Genomic DNA, 27,456 nt, shown 5'->3' with positions numbered 1-27,456 from the left:
CGCGACGCGCTAGGGTGAGCCTCCGGCAGGGCGAGCAGTCCTCGCTGCAGCCGCCACCGCCGCCCGAGCCGCGGGCAGGAGTCTCGGGAGCCGCCGCCGCCGCCGCCCGGCCAGGCTCCACCGCCGCCCGCGCGCTCCCGGGCCCCCGACACACATGAGATTCTTCAGGCTCACTTTCAAGTGCTTCGTGGACTGCTTCTGACTGCGCCGCCCCCGCCGTCCCGCACCCCTCCCGCCCACCCGTCGCCCCGTCCCCCGGCCCGGCCGCCCCCGAGGCCCCCGGGCGGGCCCGCGCTTTCGGGGCCCTCTCTTCAGGTGCCACCGGAGCCCCCTCGCCCGCCCGCCACCCTCGAGGCGCCGCGACCCCCGGCCCGGCCTCACGGCCCCGCTGGGGCCATGGCGAAAAAGAGCGCTGAAAACGGTATCTATAGCGTGTCTGGTGACGAGAAGAAGGGTCCTCTCATCGTGCCCGGGCCCGACGGTGCCCCAGCCAAGGGCGATGGCCCTGCGGGCCTGGGGGCGCCTGGCGGCCGCCTTGCAGTACCACCGCGAGAGACTTGGACACGCCAGATGGACTTCATCATGTCGTGCGTGGGCTTCGCCGTGGGCCTCGGTAACGTGTGGCGCTTCCCCTACCTGTGCTACAAGAACGGCGGAGGTGAGTGCCCTGCCCCTGAGCATCCTGGCTTTTCATCAGCGACCAGTTCCAACCCCAGCCTGCCACAGGCCCACCAGAGCAGTGGGGCAAAGTCCAGAGTGTAGGGAGGCCCGCCCAAAGCGGGTGGAGGCCATGGTGCCCCCTCACCAACCAAGCGTTCTGTGACCCAGCACAGCGGCCTCCACCCCCCTCACCGGTCATGTGCCTGGCAGTGTGGAAGGGAGGCAATCAAGGGTAGCTTCCAGATGAACTGAGGGGCTGCCTCCCAGACTTCCAGTCCAAACTGGGAGTGATTGGCCACTGAGGTGGGAAGGGAAGCCCTGCCCCCCAATGGAGGGGGCTCTAGGAGGTGAGGAGCCCTAGTTGTCCTCATGGGTCAGGCACACAAGTGACACATTGTGTGGACCCCCCCACGTGTACACATAGGAGTACGTACACACACACAATGGGCCACTCTGTCCCTCCCCCACACTCTCCTACCCTCCCTCTTCTCCCTTTTCTCCTCTCCCCTCCCCTCTGGCCCAGGCTTGGAACACTGGGTGCTTGAGCCAGGCTTGGGATGTCTGCGGCCTGGCCCGCCTGGCGCCGCCACTAGACAGGCTGCATGCACATCCCATGCTCAGTTGCCTAAGCCCAGCTTAGCAACAGTAGTGGGTGCTTGTCTGTCCTGGGACTACAAAGCAGCACTGGATTTCTGGAGAACTGAAGCAGCTGGGTGATTGGTGGGAAACTGAGTCCCAGAGTGGAGGCCTCTGTCCAAGGTCACACACAGGAAGGATGCTGGGAGCAGGAGCCCAGTAAACTGCAATTAACTCTGTCGCTGAGTAGCAGAGAAAGCTGATCCTATGCAGATAGGGTCCTAGAGAGCAGTAAAGAGGAATAGGTCAAAACTGCAGCTGCTCAGCTCTCCCCTCCTTCCTACCACTCCACATAATTGCTGGAATACTGTCTCAGCCCCTTTCCTTGATTTGTCTCTCTTTGTCCTGCATCAATACCCCCATAAGCAGAGAATTGCCACCCACCCAGCTTCCTCCTGGGACTCTCATGATTACAAAGTACAGGGTAGTTGGGCTCACTGCCGTTTGACAAGCCCCCAAGCCTGAGCACCCAGCCTGGCACATATGAACAAACCTTGGCCATTCCTTCCTGTTCTGCTGCCTGCCAAAAAGAACTGTGGCACAAGAGATGGCCTGTATGCATAAGTCTGTGTGTTTTCAATACCTGCTATGTCACCCTAGGTGTCTATAGGCTCAGAACTCAGTGAGCCAAGGGCTCCCCCATGGTATAGGGAATACTGGCTAGACACTGCTGCTGTGCCTCCTCTCAACAGACCTAGAGCTCATCTGCTGGGATTGTTCACGTTGAGCCTCTGAGTCAGTGGCCACCCTTGTGCTGATTCACTCAGTGGGAAGTCATGGGACTGGGGTGCAAGCTGAAGCTGGGGCTCTGTCTGGGCCTTCTAGGACTTCTGGAGTCTGGGCTGGTGTGAGGCCTAGACAGCTTGGCTGATGGGTTTGGGTTAAGCCCCCTCCTGCTGCAGGAGGTGATTTGGAAGCATCCTGAGCCCACTCCACACTTCCTCTTCTTCCAGGTGTGTTCCTTATTCCCTATGTCCTGATTGCCCTGGTTGGAGGAATCCCCATTTTCTTCCTGGAAATCTCATTGGGCCAGTTCATGAAGGCCGGCAGCATCAATGTCTGGAACATCTGTCCCCTATTCAAAGGTGAGCCACCATGGGCCAACTCTCAATTCTCCATTTTTCAATTATTGGGATGAGGGCCAGGGAACACAGTATGGCTGTGACCCACTTGAAGAAGTCTTTTGATTTCTTCAATGAGCACTAGACTTGGGGTAGGTAATACCCCCCTGAGCTTAGGAGAGAGTCTGCAGGATCCTAGATCACACAATTAATTTGAAGAGTCAGGAACTAGGGGACAGGCTTGCTTAAGGGAAAGAATGCAACAGAAACGGCGTAGGGACAGGACCTGTTGGACGGACGCACTTGACTCACCTCAGAGGTCCTACTACTGTCCTTGAAGAAGCTGGACACAAAGGGGTGAAGCAATTTGCCAAGGTTGTCCTCTGAGGGGATGAGTATTTTCCACACTTCCTTGGGTTACTAGAAAGCTCTCTCAGCTTATGTATAGTAGAGGCTACTGGGTAACATGGGGTAGAGACTTGCCTTCTGTGACTGCATGGTGGTACTGGGACCTGGGAAGGGGCAAGCATTTGAAGCTGGACAATCAATAGGATGTAGTAACTACATAGGTAGGAAAGAGCTGTCTTTAGCTCTGGGCTTGGTGGAGGAGCTAAAGCACAGAGATAGTGGAAGAACATGGCAAATCTTAGCCCGAGATAGACAGGGAAGGTAGCCTAGAGTTGGGACACACACTTGGGCTTTAAAAGCTTGGAGAAGCCTCTGGCAGGATGAAAAGAGGGAGAAGATAGAGGGAGGGATGGAGGCATAGGGAACACGCTGTCAGGAACTCATCAGGGATCAATGCCAACTCTGGAAGGGGAGATGATGTGGGTGGTAGGAAAATGGCCACAAAGGAGCCCAGAAGGGGTAAAACTACTCACTCATCCTCAGGTCTGGGCTATGCCTCCATGGTGATTGTCTTCTACTGCAACACTTACTACATCATGGTGCTGGCCTGGGGCTTCTATTACCTGGTCAAGTCCTTTACTACCACTTTGCCATGGGCTACATGTGGCCACACCTGGAACACTCCTGACTGTGTGGAGATCTTCCGCCACGAAGACTGTGCCAATGCCAGCCTGGCCAACCTCACATGTGATCAGCTTGCTGACCGACGGTCCCCTGTCATCGAGTTCTGGGAGTGAGTCAGGTGCCTGTGGGCCAAGCCTATCCTCCCTCATCCCTTGGTCTTTCCATATGTGGTCAAGCCCTGGGTGCACATGGCCAAGGATGCAAAACAACCACTCCTGGGTTTTGTCTGTCCCCATCCTCCAGGAGTGCCTAGGCCAGTCTTGGGGCTTGAATAGACATTGCTCCTATAGCAACATGACATTTGCTATTGTCTTCTCATGTTGACCTCATTACAGAGCTGAAACTGCATATTTGTAGAAGGTTGGGGTAAATATGATGACCCTAGGGTAGTCCTCCAGACACCTGATGGTAGGGCCTGGACCTAGGGCTGTGATAAAGGGAGGACCTGCCAACTCCAAAGCAAATCCCAGTCACTGTGACCTTTGCTGACATGACCCTCAGGTGCCTTCCTTTCTTCTCTACCCTAGAAACAAAGTATTGAGGCTCTCCACAGGGCTGGAGGTTCCAGGAGCCCTCAACTGGGAAGTGACCTTGTGCCTGCTGGCCTGCTGGGTGCTGGTCTACTTCTGTGTGTGGAAGGGGGTCAAGTCAACAGGAAAGGTACAAGTGGGGGCATTGTAGGGTGGGGGCAGCATTACCTGGGAGGTGTACTTGTCTGCAAGGGACACAATGACAATAGGAGGTGACTAGACTGAGGCTCAAATCTACAGAGAGGACAGGTTCCTAAACTCACCTTTTGCTCTCACTTGTTGGTGGGCATTCTTCCTCAATCTCCACCTCCAGGAACAATACCCTTCAGCCAGTAACCCTTCTCTGTGTCTGCTGCCCATCCTGGCCCTTTCCATTTCCTCCTCTTCTACTGCCTCGCCTTCTGTTCCTTCCTACTCTTTGCTAGATGCTTAAGTTAATTTTGTCACTCTGGGTGAACCTGACCTGTGGGGACTCTCACCTCTGTGATCCTCAGGCCCCCAAGGAAGACTCCTTCAGAGGTTTCCTCAGGTTACAGAGACAGATGAACCAGCACATTAAAATTGCTAAACCAGGGGACATGGTCAGGTCCCTGGAGGATCAAACTCCAGTGCATCAAGGTTCCTTCACAGCAGGGTCCTTAAATGCTGAGTGTCTCTCTCTCTCCCTCCCTCCCTCCCTCCCTCTCTTCCTCCCTCCTCCCTCCCTCCCTCCCTCCCTCCCTCCCTCCCTCCCTCTTTAGCAATAACACCAAGCTGCAAACCCAACTCTGTCTTTCTCTTGCCCAGCTAGAGTCCCTAACTGCTAAGGAGCCCAGCAGCCTACCAAGAATGATCTGGAGTTTGGGACCTCAGGGCTCTGAGGGATATGTGGTTATTATAATTCATGTAACATTGCCATGGGTTTTCTGTGTCCATACTCCCCATACCTTCCAACCCCCATATAGGCATGCCCCATAGGAACAAACTTTCCTTCAGTAGATGTTAGATACACCTAGGGACCCTCACCTTGGAATGCTATGGCCCTGTTTCTTCCCTCCTTTTATATAGCTAACTAGAGCCTGCTATGAGGCTGCCTGGGGTCCAGCCTGGCTCCTAGCTTCCCTGGGGGTAGTCCCTCACTCAGGAATAGAATCAGTGCTTCTGGCTTTCCTAATCCAAATTCTGAGCATGACTGCAATTTGGGGATATGACTGCCCATGTTATGAGCTCACAGTAATGCTGGGAACCAGCCACCAACCAAGCTTAGTTAGGCAGGAGGCATCTTAAGGGGGAGCAGGGATCCAGAGCCTCTCTGAGCACTCTGGCCCCCCAGATTGTGTACTTCACTGCTACATTCCCCTACGTGGTCCTCGTTGTGCTGCTGGTGCGAGGGGTGCTGCTGCCTGGAGCCCTGGATGGTATCATCTACTATCTCAAGCCTGACTGGTCAAAGCTAGGGTCCCCTCAGGTGAGGAAAGGTAGTTTGTGGCAACAGGGTTGGGAGATGCTGCCTGTTGAACAGGGTCCCTTGTGACTCTTTTCTTGACCCATCCCTTCCAGGTATGGATAGATGCTGGGACCCAGATTTTCTTCTCTTATGCCATCGGCCTAGGGGCCCTCACAGCCCTAGGCAGCTACAATCGCTTCAACAACAACTGCTACAAGTAGGAACCCGCCCCTGTTCTGCTTGCCCCGTCTTGCCCTGCCCTGGAGCAGTGGAACTGCTTAAACCAGAATATTCTGTCCCTCCACCCTCAGGGATGCCATCATCCTGGCACTCATCAACAGCGGGACCAGCTTCTTTGCTGGCTTTGTGGTCTTCTCCATCCTGGGCTTCATGGCCACAGAGCAGGGTGTGCATATCTCCAAGGTGGCAGAATCAGGTGAGCTGCCTGACCTTGGCCAACCTCCAGAGCAGAACTACTCTGATGTAGGGTGCGCGTGCGTCTGTGCGTGTGTGCGTGTGTGCGTGTGTGTGTGTGTGTGTGTGTGTGTGACACATGAGTTCAGCTAGCTCTATGCAGCTGAGATGCTCTATGCAGCTGAGACAAAACAATTCTCTGGAGCTGGGGACCCCCTGTCATCCACTCCCAGAACTGCAGCGTGTATCCTCTTTGTTGGGTGCTACAGATAGGAATAAAGGAGATGCTCCTTCAGCTCTGTTGTGTCACCCCAGGACAACCAGCAACTGTCATGGCTGCTGGAGCCCAGGGACGGTAGTGTGAGTCAGGAATCCTGCTAATACAGGGTGGGGCTGCCAAGGACCACAGCCTTTCTGAACTCTGATGTGAGATGCCTATAGGACCTCAATGGGTTTAGCCATGCTAAGGCACAAACAGTCCTCAGATTTTGATTATTATCTGGGGGTGAGGGAGGACCTTGAGCATTAGGATATTCAGGATGGTGCTGAGGGCCAGTCTCACCCTGCATCTTTCCACTCAGGGCCTGGTCTAGCCTTCATTGCCTACCCACGGGCTGTCACACTGATGCCTGTGGCCCCACTCTGGGCTGCCTTGTTCTTCTTCATGCTGCTGCTGCTCGGTTTGGACAGCCAGGTTTGCAGGAGCTCTAGGGCAGGAATGGGGTAGGGGATGGTGGTGGTCAGGGGACTTGGCACATTAGGCAAGAGGTGCATGGGGACATGGGGGACCTGGGCCTGAGGTACCCTGGCCACAGTTTGTAGGTGTGGAGGGCTTCATTACCGGGCTCCTGGATCTCCTCCCGGCCTCCTACTACTTCCGTTTCCAAAGGGAGATCTCCGTTGCTCTCTGCTGCGCCCTCTGCTTTGTCATCGATCTCTCCATGGTGACCGATGTGAGTGGGGTAAGGTGGGTTACTGTCAGTTTCCAACCATGGGCCAGCTTCTCTGACCTGACTCTGTTCCTCAGGGCGGGATGTACGTCTTCCAGCTATTTGACTACTACTCAGCTAGTGGCACTACACTGCTTTGGCAAGCCTTTTGGGAGTGTGTAGTTGTGGCTTGGGTTTATGGTAAGTCAAAATGAAGGGCTGGGTTAGAAATTGTGGAGTGGAATGGGGATAAATGGTCTCTACTTCTAGCCTTCCTGTCCACCTCATCCTGTTCCAGGAGCTGACCGCTTCATGGATGACATTGCCTGTATGATTGGGTACCGACCTTGCCCCTGGATGAAATGGTGCTGGTCCTTCTTCACCCCATTGGTCTGCATGGTAAGGCTGGGGAAGTAGACAAGTGGTGTGGTGTAGTGAGGCACCAGTGACCGCAGGCATCTGTGTCCACAGGGCATCTTCATCTTCAACATTGTGTACTACGAGCCACTGGTCTACAACAACACCTACGTGTACCCATGGTGGGGTGAAGCTATGGGCTGGGCCTTTGCACTCTCTTCTATGCTATGTGTACCCCTCCACCTCCTGGGCTGTCTCCTCAGGGCAAAAGGAACCATGGCAGAGGTAAGGTCCCTACCTAACTTGTTCCTCAAAGGAACAGACCATTGCTCGTAAGCATGGCCAGCTCAGACTGGAGGGGGCAATAGATGGAAGGAAAGCTAACCCATTATGACCTCATGTAGCAGCAAGGAGGCAAGACCCACCTCTCACTTCCCTGGCTCCACACAAGGACAACTTAACCCACTACAGGGAGGCACACCTGCCTTGGCAGCAGATAGGAGCTAGAGAGTGGAAGCAGTTGCATGTGAGCCATGGGAAGTTCAACATGCCCTCCTCTCCCACAGCGATGGCAGCACCTGACCCAGCCTATCTGGGGCCTCCATCACTTGGAATACAGAGCTCAGGATGCAGATGTCAGGGGCCTGACCACCCTGACTCCCGTGTCCGAGAGCAGCAAGGTCGTCGTGGTGGAGAGTGTCATGTAACAGGCACCCCCAGCTCACATCACCAGCTCATCCTTTGGTAGCCATAGCAGCCCCAACTTTAGCCCCCACTCATCCCTCTGGGGGCTTGCCTTTCCTTGACAGTTTGGGGGTCTGCCTGGGGGAGGGGAGGGAGCACCATGAGTGCTAACAAAAATAACTTTTTCCATTTTTAATAAAACGCCAAAAATATCACAACCCACCAAAAATAGATGCCTCTCCTCCCCACCCCACAACTAAGCTGGTATTTGCATTGCTTCCAGGCCCTACCTCCTCTCCTTCTTCCCAGTGCCCAGGACCCATCTCCTAGCCTTGCCAAGCCCACCTGCCTGCCTCCCAAGCTCTGCTCTGTAACATACCTTTGCCCTAGAAACAGTGGCAGCTTGGGTAACAGGAGAGGAGGGAAAATAAGGTAGGACAGGAGGAGAAGAGAGGGACAGTGGAACCAATGTGAATATTGCAGCTGAATTAGACCCTTCCTACCCCTATTCTAGAAGCTAGAGAGCCAGTCAGCAATGGAACTTTGTGTTCCTGCGCCAATTGCCACCAATATTAATTGTGTGAGCTTGGGTCTGAGTGCACACCCCCTTCTCTCTCTGTGTGTGTGAGTATGTATGTGTGTATGTGTAGATCTGTAGATCTCTTATCTCTTAGTGAAGGTGAATACCAGAAGTAAACACAGCCTCTGGGCAAAGGAGGCTTATATTTTGCACATTTTATAAGAAAAACTTGAGAGTGAGACTTCTGCTTGTATATTTCTAAAAAGCCCCCACCATCTCCACATTTCCACTCCTTTTCTTCACATCCTCACCTTTCTTCTCTGACCCTAGCCAAGGAGTGTGAATTTATAGACTTAATTTTCATAGGCAAAACAAAAGCTTCAGGCTGTTGAGTATATATATATGAGTCTGTTGTATGGATGTTCTGTATGGTCTCCAGCCAGACTGGAGTGGGAAAGTGGGAGCCTCAATGGTGTCCCCACACTGGTCCTTTGCCTCTAAGTCTGTGGGATGGAAGGCTGTAACACTGTTCCAGGGAATCTGGGTCTGCTCACCTGACATGCTCAGACTTGCCCACACCCAACTCCCTGGGCATGATTGCAGGGATTTCCCATGGACAAAGCCCGAGAAAGGGATCCTGGGCATGGCTCCCACCTCCAAGCTAAAGGCTGATGTACTTTTGACATCTCAAGTCTTCCGTGTAGCAGCTTAAACCCACATCTATGTCCCATCAAGCCTGAAACAGCCAAGTAGCCCTTAGAAAGGCTTCCTTCACACAGAGCTGGACTAAGCCAGAGAAGTGGGGCTGGGTAAGGGTGCAAGCCTTTGGGGACATTCTTACTGTGCTAAAAAAGCCACTGCAAACATAGCAATAAAAACACTTCATTTTCCAAAGTTGGCTCCTGTTTCTGCTTCTCTGGAAGAGGAATTAGGTGGGGATGCAGGTGTGGGAACCTTCCTCCAACTCCAGCCTTGCATTCACTAAAGCCCATTCTGAGGGATTCTGCACCTAGTACCATGTCAGAAACTGGAAATAGAGCAGGAAAGGAAAACTCAATCCCCTAGACTGAAGAGCATGGGGTGACAGTAAGTTCTATAGGAACAAATGCAGCAGAGCAAGGCTGTAGCTATGAGTTATTCCAAGAATTTTTCTTTTTTTTTTTTTTTTTTTTTTTGGTTTTTGGAGACAGGGTTTCTCTGTGTAGCCCTGGCTGTCCTGGAACTCACTCTGTAGACCAGGCTGGCCTCGACTCAGAAATTCGCCTGCCTCTGCCTCCCAAGTGCTAGGATTAAAGGCGTGCGCCACCACGCCCGGCTAAGAATTTTTCTAAACCAACCACCATGGCTCATGCCTATAAGCCCTGAACTTGAGATATTGAGGTAGGTAGATCAAAAGAGAAGTATGTTTGAGTGCAAGTGGCCTTCCAAGATCTAAAAGTAAATGGCACACTAGGATCACAGATAATAAGAGGTAAGCTGGGGCAATGAACCAGGGACTAGGCATCAGCATCTGGACCTGTCCAGTGACACTGGAGCTAGGTTGGGGAGATTCTTTGGATTGGGGTCTTTCCTGGCATGACCAGAAGGGGCTGTGGATGACATGATGCAGGATTGAGGAGTCAAGATGAAAACACCAAGAGATTTGGCTTGAGCCACAGGAAGAACGGTGCTGCCAGGTCCTGTGATGGGGACAATTGGGCTTTGGGCATGTCATCTGGGAAATGTCATCCAAGTAGAGATCTCTGGTTGGCAAATGGACACAGGACTTTGCCGTTCTAGAAAGTCTGGCCTGGAGCTAAAACTTCTGAAGTACTTACCACATTAGTCCTGAGTCTGGAAAGGCTGAGGGTGGAGCTTAAGTGGATACAGAGGAAGACTCAGCAACATATAACATCCTGGGCCCTGATTGGCCTTCAAGGGTCAAAGATGATGGTGCTATATATAGCTCACTGTGTGGCAGAGATTATAGGGACCCAGATAAGAGTGGCCTCGGGCAACATGCAAAAGCCTCATTTAGAACATGGGAATTCAAAAAGTCAACTAGGCCAGGTAGCAAAGGCCTGTCAAACCAGCTACTTAGGTGGCTGAAGCAGGAGGATCAAAAGTTCAAGGCTGCACGTGCTGCAGAGTGAGCTCAAGGCTTTCCTTACACTGAAGATACAAGATACAATCAATGACAGAGCAGCTACTTAGCTATACAAGGCCCTGGGTTTAACTCCCACGATTGCTAAAGGCACCAGCTGAGGTGGAGTTGACCATTCCAGCTATTTGGGGGCTATGGCAAGGGGGAATTGCAAAACCAATGTCTTCCTGGGCTACAGGGCAAGTTTAAAGCCATCTTGGACAAACTATGAAGATTGTCTTGAAACACATAAAGAGCAGGAGATGCAGCCCAAAAGTAAAACACTTGCCTAGCATGTAGAACACTAGGTTCAATGCCCAATGGAGGAAGGGAGAGACCCAAATATGTACATGATGAATGAATGATCAAGTTATGGCTTATTAACATAATGTAATTTTAGTTAGCCTGAAAAAGGAATTGAGTTATATGTTGTATGGATGACCCTGAAGGACATGATGATTGGTGAAATAGGAACACTGTATGATTCTACTCACAAATAACTCCTAGAACAGTAATCTAGAGACTAAGTAGAATGATGAGGCTTAACCCCAGACCAGGGGCTGGGGTTTAAAAACACCAAGTTCTACATATGTAAATGCTTAATGGCATCAAAACTATGTGCTTAAAAATGGTGAAGATGGCCGGGCGTGGTGGCGCACGCCTTTAATCCCAGCACTCGGGAGGCAGAGGCAGGCGGATTTCTGAGTTCGAGGCCAGCCTGGTCTACAGAGTGAGTTCCAGGACAGCCAGGACTACACAGAGAAACCCTGTCTCGAAAAACCAAAAAAAAAAAAAAAAAATGGTGAAGATGTTTTAGGATGTATTATAAGTATATACATTTACGCTTTACCACAATATAAAAAAAGTTATAGAGGACAGGTCTTGGAAGGGTGGGGCCTAGTGCACAGAGGGCAGCTTCTGATGAGTATGTGGCCCCACAGGAGGGATGGCAACCAGACAACACTAGTTCTGTTCGGTGCAAAGTGGTTCTGTTCCATGCAGAGCAGGAAGCAGTCATCACTTGGGACAGACTGTAGCCTCCTTGCCCTCTTCTCAGCACTCATCTTCAGTTTGTCTTTCTTTACAGGCCTCTGCTCTGGCCCAAACTCCTGTTTACTCTTATCCTTAAATCTCAGCATGTTCTCTTCAGCTGCAGAAGATCTTCCTCAGGTCTACTAGAACACCCACCTGGCCTCACACCACCCTTTCTCTCAACTAACTCCACCCATGAAAAAGGAGCTCTCAGTTCTCCTTCAGGCTAAAGGCCTTCTCAGCAACCAGTCAACTTCAGAGACAGAAAATGGTGATGACACCATACAAGGCAACTTCACAGAAATGTGCTATTTAACTGGGTGCTACAATAGATTCGTATCTGCTGAGGACACCTGCTCCTATACAAAGGTTTAAGAAACTGAGATAAAAAAGTCCAAGTAGATTGAAAAAATGGAGTGGCAAACAATCAGACAGGGTAGGTACCCCAGAAGCTGGGCCAGAGAGGGTAGTGGCCAGGGTCAGAGTGGAAAGGCAGGAGAGGTGATCTGGACTTTGGCCTTCCAGAGCACAGACAAGCAAGCTCAGGGAAGCCCAAAGAACACTTCCTGGAAAAGTGGACTAGTCCTAAGCCTTGGCATAGCAACCAGAGGGTGTTACCTGAATGCTCCTGCCCCCATAGGCACTACCTCTAAACTGCTGGGAAGGGGGTGGACTCCTCACAGGGCAGCCATGCTTTGAGGGTGGGGAAGAGTGACAGAATGCTTGAGAAGGCAGCTGCTTGGCCTAGTCCCATACAGGTCAGACAGGAGTAGGAACATAGTTAGCTGACAACATCTTCAGGAGTCACTCCAATTCCAAGACACTTCTAACCTGCTCCCATAATCCCTTCACCCAGTCTTCACAGGGCAAGGGTGATAAGCACCTGATCAAGGGTAGACCCTTTCTTGTGCCCTGCTAGAGAGCAGCCTAGCTACAGGCTCATCTTGCTCTAAGGAAGTAAGCAGTGAGGTCATGGACCTGTCAGCAAAGTAAGCCAGTGCAGAAGCAAAACCTTATCTAGTAACTCTTCAGGGCTGGTATGTAGCAAAGACCCAAGCACTCTGCAGTCCCTTCTCTACTGCCTTGAAGCCCCTCTCCACTGCCTTGTTCTGCAGTAGCAAGCTCTAGGTCACTGCCAAGGACAGTCTCCTTTCCCAGTCAGCATTAGTCAGAGGTCATGCTGTAAACCTTCAGGAGGGGGTTGGGCAGGGAGTGACTGGTGGCACTCTGCCACATTCTATCTGTCCTGAATGTGATGAATAGGAACTCAGAGAAGGCACCAGGAAGTCCTGCTGGTTTACCAGGCTTCCCAGACAGTTGCCAACTCCCAGGGAGACTGACAAGACAGACACTCCCCAAGAGCCATAAAGCAGAGTTGTCCTAACTTGAAGGGAGGCGGTAGGGCGGAGGCAGAGAGCAGGAGCTTTGACAGCAAGTGTGAGTCTGGTCTTCAGAGAATAAGAAACAGCTCAAGATAAGAAAAGTGCCACACTGAGCATCTGCAGCCTTCCTGGGCACTCTTAAACTTTGAAAGAGGAGCAGCAGAATCATTCCCAAAGCCTCAGTCAGACACAAACACCTTATAACATAACAACATTTATTCCCCTCAGGATAAAACAGTTGACCTGCTTCACAGCAGCCTCCTTTAGGATACATTGCAAAATAAAAAGGGGTTCAAACTGTGGGCCAGGTCACCAGTGCTCTTCACACTTCCAGGAGTGGAAAGTGCCCTAGCCAGGCAGAACAGTGGCAAAAGTACTCTGAATAAACAACAATCAGGTCCCTTTTGGTATAAGAGCAGTATGTGTAATGGTGCCAAAATAATGATCTATAAGCCATGGAAGAAAATTGGGGAAGTAGGGAATAAACCCAAGTACCAGAGGGATAGTCTGGGCTCCAAGGAAGCAGTAAGCATGGATCAGGTAGAAGCCAGCGGCAGGCAGGGAAACACCAAGCCTTTACTCCTCCTTCTTGACTGAGGGAGCACGTACTGATGCCTGGAAAAGGAAAGAAACACCCCCCCCCCAAATGAAGTTAACAGGGCCTGGAAAGACTGGCAGTTGGAGGAGTCCCCTGCAGCTCTCTTCTACTGCAATGGGAGCAGAACCAAGACAACCTCCAGAGCACACAGCAGGCTAGTTTTTAAGTCCCAATTTAGGGCCTTTTCACAATTGTGTACATTCCAGTTAAAACCCAAATCCTTGGGAGTTGGGAGATAGTATCTGCCATAAAAGTATGAGGACTTGGGTTCAATCCCAGAACACATAAAAAGTCAGATGTAGAGCATACTGGTAATCTCAGAGCTGGAGAGGCAGATCAGTTAAGATTCCTATAGCTAGGTAACAAGTCTACATTGTAAACTAGGCAAATGAGATACCTGGTTTTATAAAATAAAATGGATAGCTCCTGAGGAGTGATAACCCAAGGTTATCCTCTGGTGTCCATTATACATGTATGGACACGTGCATGGACACACAGACCCAACCCCTAAGTCCTGCCCAGATAGCCTGGTATATTCTGAGGGACAAGGCACTCCCTGTGGGGCTGGGCCCTTCCTCCTACCCACTACCTGATATAAACCAAACAAATCTAGGGATCTTTACTTGGCTCCTTCTACTTACCTTCCTGACCACCTGAGCTTCCAGCCAGATCTGGAGTTGTGAGCCTAGCCTGAAAACTCAGATCAACAACTAGTACTTAGCAGGTAGGATGACCTTTGAGTCTTTCTCCTCACTTACTTCAGACTTTGCCAAACATTACCTTTCCCCCTGCCCCATCCCACAGGAGAGGTGGACAAAAGTAGGTCTCTACATTATTGAGGGGTTTTTGTTTTCTGAGGCAGGGTCTTAGTATGTAGCCTAGGCTGACCTGGAATTTTCTCAACTTTCCAGTCTCAGCTTTCTAAAGTACTAGCGTTTTGGGTGTGGCCACCACACTCAGCTTTCCCATGTATGCTCCTAATGAAATAGGACACCAAAGCTGGGATGTCTTAGAATGTTAAATAACCCCTCTTTAGGGGCTTGAGACTGGATTTACGGTAGGAAAGGCTCAGAGCAGAGAGTAAATCTACTGACAAGGGCTGCCCTTGAGCTTTGCAGGTTTTAGCCCACCATCTAGTACCATGCCACACCTCCTACATGAAGGGTTCTGACAGCTGGGTCTGCTCTAAGCCTACACACAACAACAAAGGAGGCAACAGGCTCCTTAGTACCCTAGAACTGTGCTGTAGGACCCTGACCCTAACTTGTACCTACAGAAAGGGAAACACTGACCTGCAGTTTGGCATGCTCTTCCAGCAGGCGGTCATATTCTTTGGTAAGGCCCTCAGACTGCTTCTGCATAGCCAGAGCCTCGTTTTCAGCTTTCTCAAGTTCTAACAAATGAATACAGGAAGAGATCAAAAGATTATTTAGGGAAAAAAAAAAACCCTACCTGCTTAAAACATGGGAAACTACTGTAAATCTGTGGCAAGAGAAGTTATACTGATAAGGTTCCAATGTTTGTCAATGTTTCTGCCTTTACAAACCACTCGTGGAGAGTTGTAAGGATGGATAACCCAACAGCTAGATGGAATAAAAAGTCAGCATTAGCCCTCTGGGAACACTAACGGTTTCCAGAAGGGGTAACCTTTTAACTGGCTGGCAGTGAGAGGCAATGAGCAAAATCCCACCATTAAGACTCCTAGTGACATTGGCCAACACCTACAGTGCCGAATGAGTCTGAAATTAATCTAGAAGTGAAGGAGGATGGATCAAATTCTTTCTGACACTTTTTTGTTCTTCGGCTCCAAGGCATCTTGGGCCTCCCCCATGCCTGCCTGTCTTAATGGGAAACCCCTAGTGAGCACTACTAAAGCATGCACAACAGTTGTTAGGGCTTCTCCAGGGCCTACTCAAAGATGCTCTAGCAGTGAACTTGTTTGATCACATTTGGGTACTATGTGTTTGTTTCCACCCAACTCTTGAGCTTTCATGTGAAGTGTGCTATTGATACTTGATCCATGGGGGCATCAATGGACAGTGGAGCTTCTGGGTGTAATAGGACAGCCATCCTCACTTTTCTTGGTGCCAGCCAGCTCATCTTTTAGCTTCCTCAGGTCATTCTTCAGGCTCTTGTTCTCCTCTAACTTCATTTCAGTATTCCCAATATCCAACTTGTCTCCATCCTCGGCAGCTCCCTAGGGAAAGTGCCAAGCACCTGGGTTATTCAGAAGGAAGTGAAGGTGAAGGTCCAGAAAGAAGTACCTGCTGCAAATTCATTTATACTCTGCCTACCCCAGTCCCTAGACCTACTTTCCCACCAAAAAAGTTCAATGGCACTATGTTTACCATCTAACCAGTAACTCAACTTGCTGTCACCTGGAGCTCTCAGCCCAGATAACCTAAAGAACTACGCCTATTCCTTCTCTTCCCTGACTCTTGCAGCTTCACTACAGCCAATGACTCCAAAGTTTGTTTATATTCAACTGCACCCCACCAATCTCTAAACCATCACTCTCCTTCCCAGCTTGCTTATACTACAGATCCTCTGATAGACCAACAAGTTGGTCTCTGATTCTTCCCTAATACCAAGGGATCCATCAGCCCCATGTTTATAAAGGGTTGCAACTGACAACTAACTTCTAAAGAATAAGGGCCTACTTTACCACAGGTCTCTGTCCTTAGAGAGTCATTCTCATTAAAAAAAAAAAAAAAAAAGACAAAACAATACAAAACAACTGCCACTGGAACCAGCATATGGAGACAACATGGTAATACCCTCTTCCTCTGCTGTGTCCTCATGAATGAAAAGAAGGCACCAGAGTCATCCTGGATCGTTTCAATAGGCACACCCTACCCACTAAAAACCCCTTCAGGGACCAGTATTATCACACAGGCCCTAGCCTAATAGTAACTACTGTGGGTTCTTAGAGATGAGCCACTAGCACTATGGCTCTGGACATCCCACTCAGGTTGTAGGGGCAGACTTACCTTCTTTAGCTGATCATTCTCCTCCATGTATTTCTTGGCCGCCTCACTGGCACTTTCTGCCTGCTTTTTAAAGGCTTCATTGGAGGCCAGCAGTGTGGCCTGCTGGGAGATGAGAGTCACCAGGCGTCTAAGCAGGCTGCCATTGTTTACAAAAAGAAGGGGAAAGTGAGAAGCATGAGAGCAAAGGGCCTGGCAAGAACTCTTCTTGGCTGCTACCTGCCTACCCTGCCTCCAGCCTGGACCTGGCAACACAAAGTAGGGCCCAGGAACTGGCTTCTGCCATTCCCCCCCCACCAAAAAAAAAAAAAAAAAACCAGCTGCATTGGGCTCTGGGAAGTATCTCAGGCAGTGATCAGAAGCAAGAGCACACTCAGGCACGGCCTAGCTATATAGCAATAGGTCTTGGAACACCAGCACTTTTCAGGTGAGGGCCTAGATGTGCTAACCAAGCCTCAGCCCTGTTTTCCTTCTTGCGAGGCCAGGCTTGCCTCCCTAGGAGAACAATGTTAAGATAATAAATTTGGACACTTCCAACATGCCAAGTGAATTCGTCATAGCTACTTCATGAGGTAATTACTACTGTTACTCTCATTTGACAAACAACAACAACAACAAAACAAAACAAAGTTGAGCAGGGTGAAGCAATGTATCTAAGTTAAAGAAATGTCTAGGAGGCAGAAATATTCATAACTATAATTCCAATTCCCATCTACTGGACTCCAAAACCTACATTGGGAAGCATACTCTCTCAGCTTCCAGGTCCCAACATGAGTAGAAAAAAACCCTTCTCCAAATATCCTTCCCATACATATTATAACTAGGTGGAACAATGTATCTGTTATATAATAGCACTCAAACTGAGCCTGTCATTAACTACTTGGGACACAGAAAAAAGAATCAAGACACAGGTACCTGTAGCCTATCTTAAACAGCTGTAAAGGTAAACAGGTAAGTGGGTAGGGATAAGCACTGGACCCTGAACAATAAACTAAATGAGCAGAGAGAGGACAGGAGGACTTGCTACAGCCTTGAGAAAGTCACTGCTCAGGCAGCCAAGAAGGGGGAGTACTTGCGCACATGCCTCGGAAAATCTAGCCACAGTACTTGGAGTCAGGCAAAGTGCATGCAGAGGCTTGGGAAAACAGAAGAAAACATGCTTGATGCCTCTTCCAGGGCACTTCAACAGTCAACAGAAGTGCTTGCTTAGAAGAGTGGCAGTAGTCTTGGCCTGCTCGAGGGCTGGCCTCTCTGGTCCTATCATGCATTGTTAGACTCTTCTCATTCCCATCTGCAGCCTGGGCAGGCAAGGGAACCAAAAGCACAGAACAGGTGAGCTTTCTTCTCAGCTTCAGTCCAGGCTCTGAAGGGCTCTAAGTAGAACCCTTTTGGGGAATGCACATGTGGAATAGAGGGACTCTATGGGTCCAGCTTTGGTAGAAGCAGCCAGGGGTCCCTGGTGGCACAGAGAGAGCCAAGCTGTTGATTCCTGGCATGAGAGGAGAGTTTCCAGTGACATGTGCTCTCTAAAATTAGCGGCCTAGACCTCGTGGCCTAGAGCTCAGGTTTCCCTGCCTCAGCCCAGAGCTGCCCACCAGCCTGCTCCCCACTGGGCTGGAGCCCTGAAAGTAGAAGCTACCAAGCACCTAAGCAGCCAGCAAGAAGTCATGAGCATGACAGACAGTGGCCCGAAATTAGAGAGACACCAATAAGAAAGGCAAGTATGACTAGCCCCAACTCCCAGCACCGAGGCTTCCTGATTCCTGAACTGGTTCCTGTAAAGTTTAAGAAGGCCCTCCCCACAGCTAGAAATGAGGGGAGGAGCATGTGTGCCACCTAGTGGTAGAGATGGGACCCATGGGCACTGCTGAGTCCTAGCAAAGATGAGTGAATAAACCAAGGCTTGCCACCCCTATCTGGCCAGGCAAATGGCTGCTAGGGAGTGTCCACAGCTGTCACCCCAGTTACTAAGGGAAGCCAGCCAGCTGGTAAATGACTGCCACAGCTAGAAAGGCAGTCCCACCAGGAACAACAGTCTCAGTACAACTCTGTTCGTGCTTTTGTAAACCTTCCTCAGATATTGTGAACTAGGGTTTCCTGGAGAGTGCACAATACTCACAGAATATAGCATCCACAAAAACCAACAGCAGTGTCTGCTCACAAGTCTGGCATTTGATTTGCACCCATTAACAAGACAATCACATTGCCAACCTGGCCCTGATTTTTCTTCCTCTGGCCAACTGTCATGGACATTTTCCCCACCTCTGTCCCAGGGCACCCTAGCTGGCCACCAATGGCAAGCACTCTAATTGCACCCCCAACACATACACTGACAGTTCTTTCATATCACCTGTGTTGGAGCTAGGCCTCTAATCCATCCAGGGTTGATTGTGGGTAATTTTCTTGCCATTTCCTCTTAAGTCCGTCTTCTTTCCTTCCCTGCCTTTGCCCTCTAACTGCTTCATCCTTCAACCACTTGAGTTTTCACATGATGTGCACTCTGTAACATATGCTGCTACTGACAAGTTGGTTTTAAGAGGTCTTCCATCTGGTAAACTCTTCCTCAGATGTCTACTTTGCAGTCTGTATTTTCCTCCAGCTAGCTTTATTCCCTAAAGGGTTTACCTGCCACCAGACTCATAACAACCTACTAAACATCAGATTGTGATGTTACACAAACACTCCAAACATAGCCCATCAAGATAGGTCTTCCCTTACTCCATCAGAACCTGCTATCAAGTGTGTTTTTGTGGTAGAGGCTCTGTCCTCCTTGTTCCTTACTCCAAGTCACTATCAATACTTTCCTTGTCAAGTTTAGAAAGGATGTTCTCTAGCCATCCCATGGTCAGTGCCTGGTGCTTCTTCCCTGCTGGCATCTGTACAGAGATCCCATCCACTCCAGAGCTGACAAATTTGACCAGTTGCTCCTCTGGTTGAGCCACTGTGTGAGAGTAATGCCTCAACCATCACCTCCCTCTGGAAAGTCTTTCCTATTGGGGAGGTACGTAGCCTGTAGTGTTCCCACAGCAGCCCCCAAAACACGACAGGCTCTTGTATTCACTTTCTCAGGATATTTAGTCATCTAATTCTCCTATCAGGCTATAAACACCTTTAGGCTGGGCCCTATACTTGTCATCTCTACTCCCCCAGACTAGTACAATGAAAAGAAACTTTCCAGGTGACCTAATTTCACTCCTGGAACAGGGAACACTCCCTGACAAGTGAAGGAGTATGTTTGAGGCTGCTCGTCAGGTCCAAGCCTTTTTCTTGTTAAACCCATGTCTACCCGGCAGCCTGGCAGTGAGGGCTGGGGTGGGGCATAAACTGATATAGCACTCATCCTCCTATCTAACAGAGATAAAAGACAGCAGCAGGAGGATGCTGGCTCAGACTCTGTCAGTGAGCAAGCTGGACTTGTGGCTGAAGTAGCAGCTGAGAAGCCACATGGGACATTTGATTCACTACCTCAAGCTGATGAGAGACCCAAGCTCTGGCCTCCACCCCAAACTTTAGGGACCTGGCAGGAGAGATTTGGCCCTTCCTAGTGTGCTGGCCATCATTTGCCAGCCCAAGAAACCAGTCTTCTGGAACATTTTACTGCTTTCCCACTTAATAGTCTCTCAAGTATTCTCTCCATTGTTCTCTATATGGCATTTGTCAAGCCTCTGAAACTGAGTGAGGCATATGGTAAACAGGAACAAACTTCAGAACTGCCATACTCTAATCCAAAAACATAACAGCTTACAGAAATCAGAAATGAGCTGGGCGTGGTGGCACACACCTTTAATCCCAGCACTTGGGAGGCAGAGGCAGGCGAATTTCTGAGTTCGAGGCCAGCCTGGTCTACAAAGTAAGTTCCAGGACAGCCAGGGCTATACAGAGAAACCCTGTCTCAAAAAACAAACAAACAAACAAACAAAAAAAAAAAAAACAAAAAAAAAGAAATCAGAAATGACCACTTCATGGCTTCTATTCCTGCATAAATAGCATCAATCTGTTTTATCTCCTGAAGACTTACCTAGATTAACTGTTTATACCTATTCAGTTAAAAAGCATAGGTGAGGCCGGACGGTGGTGGTGCATACCTGTAATTTCAACACTCTGAGTTCAAGGCCAGCCTGGTCTACAGAGCAAGTTCCAGGACAACCAGGACTACACAGCGAAACCCTGACTTGAATACAAACAAAACAAACACTAACAAAGCATAGGTGAAAACCAAAGAGCCAAAGAAAGTTCCTCAAGATCTAGAGTAGCCACTGACACAACAGCTCAGGGTTTATATTAAGTGAATCCAAGCAGAGATACAAAGCCCAGAAAACAAAACTTAACGGGATACAGATGTGTCCTTGGCAGACAAATACCTGAACTCAACTTGGAATTCCTGGTAAAAATGTTCTTGGATGCTAAGTAGAGCTATCATGCTTTTATAAAAAGGCTGAGTACACAAGAGAAGGCAGGAGAAACTGAATCTCTCTCTCTGGCCTCTAAGAAAGAGGTCAAGCACATTAAGTAAAGAGTCAAGGCTTCACAGGCACTTTTCACCTATATGCCCCAGTTAGCATACAAGAGAAAGACATGAACAAGTGGGAAAAAGAAGCAAGTCCCAACTGAAAGCTTCTATGGTATGGTCCAGAACAGCCTCAGCTGAGAAACCACCCCTGCAGACATTAAGTTGTATACACTAGCTCCGCTATACTTCTGCCCCATGTCAAGTAGGACTTTGGTGTCAGAGTGCCACCTGCTGATTTCATGCTGTCACAGTCTAAGAAACAGAGGGCCACCTGCTAATTTCATGATGTCACAGTCAAGGAGAGTCCTACAGTATGGCCATAAACTTGGGACTCTGAATATGCCTCAACTATTGGAAGAAAAGATGAGGTGCCCACCCTGTCAAGGAACCACAACTAGGAGATATCCAGGTAAGACTTCAGATAATAAAAAGTGGTAGTACTAAGGGTTCCACTGCCCCACCCTCTCAGCAATCATTAAAATAAGGACGAGCCAGACACGATCAAGAAAAACAAAAACAAAAACAAAACAAAACAAAACAAAAAAGAAAAGGGGGTGTAAACACTCAAGGTTATCCAAAGAGACCTACATGGCTGACTCATGACAGAGAGTAGAGCAGAGACTTCTGGGATCACAACATCAAGGATCTATGTCAAGTCTCTATGCCCAAAGAGACATGTCATAAAGATCCCATGGCCAGGGCACAGTAAACTAGATAGAACAAGGCTAGTAGAAGAGAAGAAGAGGCTTTTCTGCCAGTGGACACAAAGGGTAAGAGTGACTCTTCTGTGGTAGTGGTCCTTGAGAGACGAGGAATACCCACAGGCTGTATCATGGTACAGTTTCAGATCTGAAAAGGAGACTTCTAGAGGTTACCGAGGAATAGGAAAGTTTCTTAACACTACTTAAGATGGTGACAATGACAACTGTATAATTCTGTGTTTTCCATGAAAATTGCACAAGACACAAAGTATAAAGCAGGACACTGCACCCTCAGTTCCTGGGTTCAGAGACAGGGTTAACGTAGTGGTTTTCAAGCATAGTATATATCACAGGAAAAAAAAAAAAAACCTAAGAAATAGGAAAGTGGTGGTTCAAGTCTCATGTAAATAGATGGCAGGAGCAGGCTAACCCTATGGGTTCTGAATTTGGCCTAGCAGAAATCATACCCCACGGGTGAGTTGTACCTGGCTCTCTTAATACTAGCATTCCATCTTCCCAACTTTCCTCTTTCTCTCTTTTGCAGCTCCTCTGCTTTCACTCAGTCTTGTCTGTACCCAATCCAGCTTGCCTGCCCTGTCCTCTCAAGCTTGGCCCCTCAGTGTACTCTGCTGCCCCTTATCTATTGGTTCTTCCCTCAGAAGCCTCCTAAACAATCTGTCCACAAAGCTTTCTCCCTATCCCACCCCCTTATTTCATTTTTTGAGACAGGATTTCTCTGTGTAGCCCTGGATGTCCTGGAACTAGCTGGAGACCAAGCTGGCCTTGAATTCACAGAGATCCATCTGCCACTGCTTCCCAAGTGCTGGGATCAAAGGTGTGCACTACTACCACGCAGCCAGAGCTTCCTTTCTAGTTGGCAGCCAGGTTCTCATGTTCAGTATGCTCAGAGCGAACATCCTAGCCACCAGCACCTTGCACACCACCCCTACACCCAACTCCTGCTATTAATGCTTTGGTTCAGGATACCAGCATTTCTCATGATGACTTTTCATTCCTAGAATCTCCTGCTTTCCTTCAAACTACTCTTAAAAAAAAAACAACTGAATCCACAATGTTAAGCAGACATAGTACTTCTTAAATAACTGTCCAACCATCAAGATATCTTGTTCTTTGTCTCTTCTAACCCATCTACCCCATTCTATCAGTTAGGACCTATCTAGCTCCTCCCAATGAAGCAAAACCACAAGAGAGAGCAAGGGAAACAGACATCTCAAAAAGGACCAGGAAGCCCAAATAAAATCAGATTAGCTAAGGCATAGGAAAGAAAATGACAACCAAGAGATATTTTCTACTGTTTATATTAAAAAATAAGGCTGAAAGGCTTTATATGTTCACCAGTTAGAAATTTAGACATACAATGCTGGAGAGATAAGCTATCTTGGAATAGCATTCACAATAAACTAGCCTGAAAATTCAATTTAGTAGCTGAAAGGAGGTAGCCCACACCTTTAATCCCAGCACTTGGGAGGCAGAGACTCCAGGATCTCTGAGTTTGAGGCCAGAATGATCTATAGATGGAGTTCTAGTAGGACAGCCAGGGCTACACAGAGAAACCCTGTCTCCAAAAACAAAAGTAAGTCGGGCGTGGTGGCGCATGAAGCACTCGGGAGGCAGAGGCAGGCGGATTTCTGAGTTTGAGGCCAGCCTGTTCTACAAAGTGAGTTCCAGGACAGCCAGGGTGACACGGAGAAACCCTGTCTCAAAAAAAAAAATAAATAAATAAACAAATAAACTTGTGGTTTTGCTCACAAAACCTCTTGTACACAAGAGGCAATCCTGCTACCAGTAAGCCATGCCCTCTGTCCCTGGGAAATTAACTATTAATGTGAAGGTAAAATGTTGTTGAAGTATACATCTTCCTGAAATGTAGAGGGAGGATTGTGGAATCTACTGGAGGGGCAACTTCTAACCCTATATAGCCCTGGCTGACACTGCACATGCTTTGATTCTCCTTCCTCTGCCACCTTGGTGCTGGGATTATAGGAATGAGCAGGTAAAGCCTGATCCTGTTTTGTTTTTTGTTTTTTTTTTTTTTTTTTTTTTGGTTTTTCGAGACAGGGTTTCTCTGTATAGTCCTGGCTGTCCTGGAACTCACTTTGTAGACCAGGCTGGCCTCGAACTCAGAAATCCGCCTGCCTCTGCCTCCCAAGTGCTGGGATTAAAGGCGTGCGCCACCACGCCCGGCTGTTTTTTTTTAAAAATGAGGTAGATTTTCCAGGTACGATGGCATGTGGGATAGTTTGTATATGCTTGGCCCAGGGAGTGGCACTATTAGAAGGTGTGGCCCTGTTGGAGTAGGTATGGCACTGTGGGTGTGGGCTTTAAGACCCTTACCCTAGCTGCCTGGAAGCAAGTATTTGGCTAGTAGCCTTCAGATGAACATGTAAAACTCTCAGCTTCTCCTCCACCAGACCTGCCTGAACACTGCCATGCTCCAACCTTGATGATAATGGACTGAACCTCTGAACCTGTAAGTCAGCCCCAGTTAAATGTTATCCTTATAAGAGTTGTCTTGGTCATGGTGTCTGTTCACAGCAGTAAAACCCTAACTAAGACAGAAGGATAAAAAAATTCCATGTGTGTGGTCAAAGTATTCAAAATGTGAAACTTCAGCTCTAGGAGTCAAGTAGGCCTCTGAATGTCAATTTATTACTTGCAGAAGTGTAAAGCTTTATTTATGCACCTTATCTATAGAATGCTTAATGACTAATAAAGTTTATATTATGTATACAGGGATCTGGAAAAGTATACAGCAAAGGTATATGTCAAGAATGGTTATTGCGCAGGGCGTGGTGGCACACGCCTTTAATCTCAGCACTCAGGAGGCAGAGGCAGGCAGGTTTCTGAGTTCAAGGCCAGCCTGGACTACAAAGTGAGTTCCAGGACAGCCAGGGCTATACAGAGAAACCCTGTCTCGAAGAAAAAGAAAAAAAAAAGGAAAAAAAAAAAAAAGAAGAAAAAGTGGTTAGTGCTAGGCATGATGGTATGTGCTTTTAATACCAGCACTTGAGAGGCAGAGGCAAGTGAATCAGGGTTATCAGTTTGGGGCCAACCTGGGCTTCATAATGAGACCCTGTCTCAAAAAAAAAAAAAAGTGTAACTATAAACAGGGCTAGAGTGGTGGCTCAGTGGTTAAGAGTGCTTGCTTAACATGAGAACTTCAATTCAGATGCTAGCCCCCAAGTAAAAAGCAGGCCACGGCCACACGCACCTGTAATCCTAGGACTATGGAGGACAGAGACAAGAGGATGTCAAGGGCTTGCTTGCCACAAACATTGAAGGCCAGCCTAGTTTTAGTCTCAAGAGAAAATAATATGAAAAGTGACAGGGTCACATATCTGATATCCTCCTCTAGCCTCCATATCCTCACACATCCTGCCTCCCCCACCCCCCACACACACACTACATGCGTACTTACAAAGTGATGGTAACATTTTAGAGAACTTATTTTCCTATTTTTGCTAATTTAAAGTCTCATTTTGGTAAAACAAAGTCTAAGCGCAGTTAAGAGTTTATTTAATATGAAAACGACCCTGGGTTCAATTTCTATCACTATAAAAAAAGCTTTGATCCTCTAATAACCATACACTACCATTTTATTTCCTGATCTTCAGATATATGAAAGGTAATAAGTTATTATAGTCACTAACACACAAGTCTTTCAAGACTAACACAAACATGGCAGTGAAGCTTAGCTTACAAACTGTGTCAACACCTGCCTACCAAAAGCCAGAAAAAGAGCATTTTCTATGTGATCTGTGGCTGAATGTGGGCTAAACTCATTCACCCAGTCCTAACTCCAAGGAATATTCACTACAAGGAATATGGTATCTGAACTAAGTCATACATGGGTTCTGGGTATTGCAGTCACTCCTGAGTGCCCTCTATTTATAAAGGGCCACATATATAAAGGATTGTTAAAGCCAGGCGGTGGTGGCGCACGCCTTTAGTCCCAGCACTTGGGAGGCACAGACAGGTGGATTTCTGAGTCTGAGGCCAGCCTGGTCTACAAAGTGAGTTCCAGGACAGCCAGGGCTATACAGAGAAACCGTGTCGTGTTAAAAAAAAAAAAAAACAACAACAACAAAAGGATTGTTAAGGTCCCTCCTGGTTTCAGCTCGAACCCAAATAAAACATATCAGACTCAGAAACACACATACCCTGTACACATAGCCATGCAGCTGACCAATATCCTAGATAAGCCCTTGTTTAACAAATGAGAAGACCTGGGGGTGAGAGAAGAAGGCTAGTTATTTAAAGCCACACAGCTGCTAGGAGAAAAGCATGGGTGTGGGAACACAAGTCCCCTGACTTGTTCCTGTTCTACTACCCATACTAGCACAGAAAACCCAACAACAAAAGGTGTCTGCTGGCCAGCTCTGCTTCCACAGAACATGCACATCTCTCTGCCCTACCGCAAACATGATACACTAAGGGTAATTCAGGGTTATCTCCTATTCTGCTACCTTATTTGCCTTCCTGTTAAGCATTCCAGCAATACAGTAGTGCTTCATGCTTTGCTAAAAGCTCCACAAAAAATTTTCATAACACAATCAGATTTGACACAGTAAAGAAACATTGCATTGCCGGGCGTGGTGGCGCACACCTTTAATCCCAGCACTTGGGAGGTAGAGGCAGGTGGATTTCTGAGTTTGAGGCCAGCCTGGTCTACAGAGTGAGTTCCAGGACAGCCAAGGCTACACAGAGAAACCCTGTCTCGAAAAAACAAACAACAAAAACAAAACAAACAACAACAAAAAAAACCCAGGAAACATTACATTACTCTTAACAGCCCACATGAATGCACATACATACCTACCATCCATTAAAAGTATGTAAGAGGAGTTTGTGAAATGCCTCAATGTTAAAAGTACTTGTAATAATGAGGACATGTGTTCAGATCCCCAGTAGCTATGTAAAGAGCAGGTGAGGAGGTAGCACATAGCTATAACCCCAGTGCAGAGTTGGTGGAAGAAGGATAAAGGCAGATCCCTAGAGTTCTGTGGTCAGCCAGACTACCTGAAACAGTGAGGTCCAGGTTCAGTGAAGAAACTCAATCTTGAAGAAGGAAGACGAAAGCCAGGCAGTGGTGGCACACGCCTTTAATTCCAGCACTTGGGAGGCAGAGGCAGGCGGATTTCTGAGTTCGAGGCCAGCCTGGTCTACAGAGTGAGTTCCAGGACAGCCAAGGCTACACAGAGAAACCCTGTCTCGAAAACAAAACAAAACTAAAAGAGAAAGGTACCTAGGTTTGGAGAGGATTACATACAAGAGGACAGGTAGACCAAAAACAAAAGTATAAAAGGCCTATTATTTTACTATTAGGGCCAACCAACACTGTTGGAAGATTTAAGAACATACTTCTAAAAGAAAGCAGGAAGACTACTGGCAGTCTGAAGCTAGTCTAGCTCAAATAAGTAAACAATTAATTAATTCAAAGTTCAGAGACATCTGTAATATTACCTGTAGCTATTTCTGAGAATAAGACTACAAGGGAGGTTGACATTTCTCTAGTTATTTGTGCTTCTTTTTTGGGGGGAGGGGGTGAGACAGGGTTTCTCTGTGTCGCCCTGGCTGTCCTGGAACTCACTTTGTAGCCCAGGCTGGCCTCAAACTCAGAAATCCACCTGCCTCTGCCTCCCAAGTGCTGGGATTAAAGGTGTGCGCCACCACCGCCCAACTTGTGCTTCTTTTTAAAAAATGATGTCAAGGGCCTTGCATATGCTAGGCTCTTAACTCTAAACATATCCACAGTCTGCAATTTCTGGATGTTTTCTCCTCAATATTCATATTGTCTCTTCCTCTGTTCTGCACCCCACGCCCCGTGTGTGTGTAAAATCATGCCCATGCACAG

The 27,456-nt window shown here is 48.4% G+C and overlaps 2 protein-coding genes across 3 annotated transcripts in view; one reads left to right on the top strand and one right to left on the bottom strand.

The window, feature by feature from the left end:
- Nucleotides 1–18: 18 nt before the first annotated feature.
- Slc6a8 (solute carrier family 6 member 8) lies at nt 19–9,143 on the top strand. Of its 2 annotated transcripts, XM_021153139.3 has the most exons (13): nt 19–658; nt 2,250–2,381; nt 3,249–3,498; nt 3,917–4,049; nt 5,232–5,366; nt 5,459–5,562; nt 5,657–5,781; nt 6,341–6,453; nt 6,575–6,712; nt 6,787–6,889; nt 6,987–7,087; nt 7,160–7,330; nt 7,612–9,143. In XM_021153139.3, the coding sequence occupies exons 1-13, from the start codon at nt 397–399 to the stop codon at nt 7,750–7,752; spliced, it is 1,908 nt and encodes a 635-aa protein (XP_021008798.1). In that variant the 5' UTR covers nt 19–396; the 3' UTR covers nt 7,753–9,143. The 2 variants fall into 2 exon arrangements, with proteins under 2 accessions (XP_021008798.1, XP_029329302.1); XM_029473442.2 differs by lacking the exon at nt 5,232–5,366 and having other exon boundaries at nt 296–658.
- A 3,840-nt stretch (nt 9,144–12,983) lies between these two features.
- Nucleotides 12,984–27,456, bottom strand: part of Bcap31 (B cell receptor associated protein 31) — a 30,917-nt gene continuing 16,444 nt past the window's right edge. Inside the window, exons 5-8 of the mRNA XM_021152805.3 lie at nt 16,374–16,509; nt 15,460–15,580; nt 14,676–14,776; nt 12,984–13,400 (exon numbers count right to left, since the gene is read on the bottom strand). Of these exons, the coding sequence (XP_021008464.1) occupies nt 13,362–13,400; nt 14,676–14,776; nt 15,460–15,580; nt 16,374–16,509 (397 nt within the window). The 3' untranslated portion in view covers nt 12,984–13,361. The remainder of the gene's footprint in view (nt 13,401–14,675; nt 14,777–15,459; nt 15,581–16,373; nt 16,510–27,456) is intronic.

The sequence above is a fragment of the Mus caroli genome, unplaced genomic scaffold (genome assembly GCF_978045245.1).
Source record: "Mus caroli unplaced genomic scaffold, Mus_caroli_1 scaffold_5, whole genome shotgun sequence".
In the NCBI taxonomy this organism is placed as follows: Eukaryota; Metazoa; Chordata; class Mammalia; order Rodentia; family Muridae; genus Mus; species Mus caroli.
Note: the sequence above shows the minus strand (reverse complement) of the source record. Positions and strands in the feature narration are given on the sequence as shown.

Bases quoted from the DNA above. Each gene is read 5' to 3' on its own strand.
- Slc6a8 (XM_021153139.3), top strand. From the start codon at position 397: ATGGCGAAAAAGAGCGCTGAAAACGGTATCTATAGCGTGTCTGGTGAC. The intron at 3,499-3,916 runs GTGAGTCAGGTG...TCTCTACCCTAG, and splicing joins CCTGTCATCGAGTTCTGGGA to AAACAAAGTATTGAGGCTCT. The intron at 6,890-6,986 runs GTAAGTCAAAAT...ATCCTGTTCCAG, and splicing joins AGTTGTGGCTTGGGTTTATG to GAGCTGACCGCTTCATGGAT.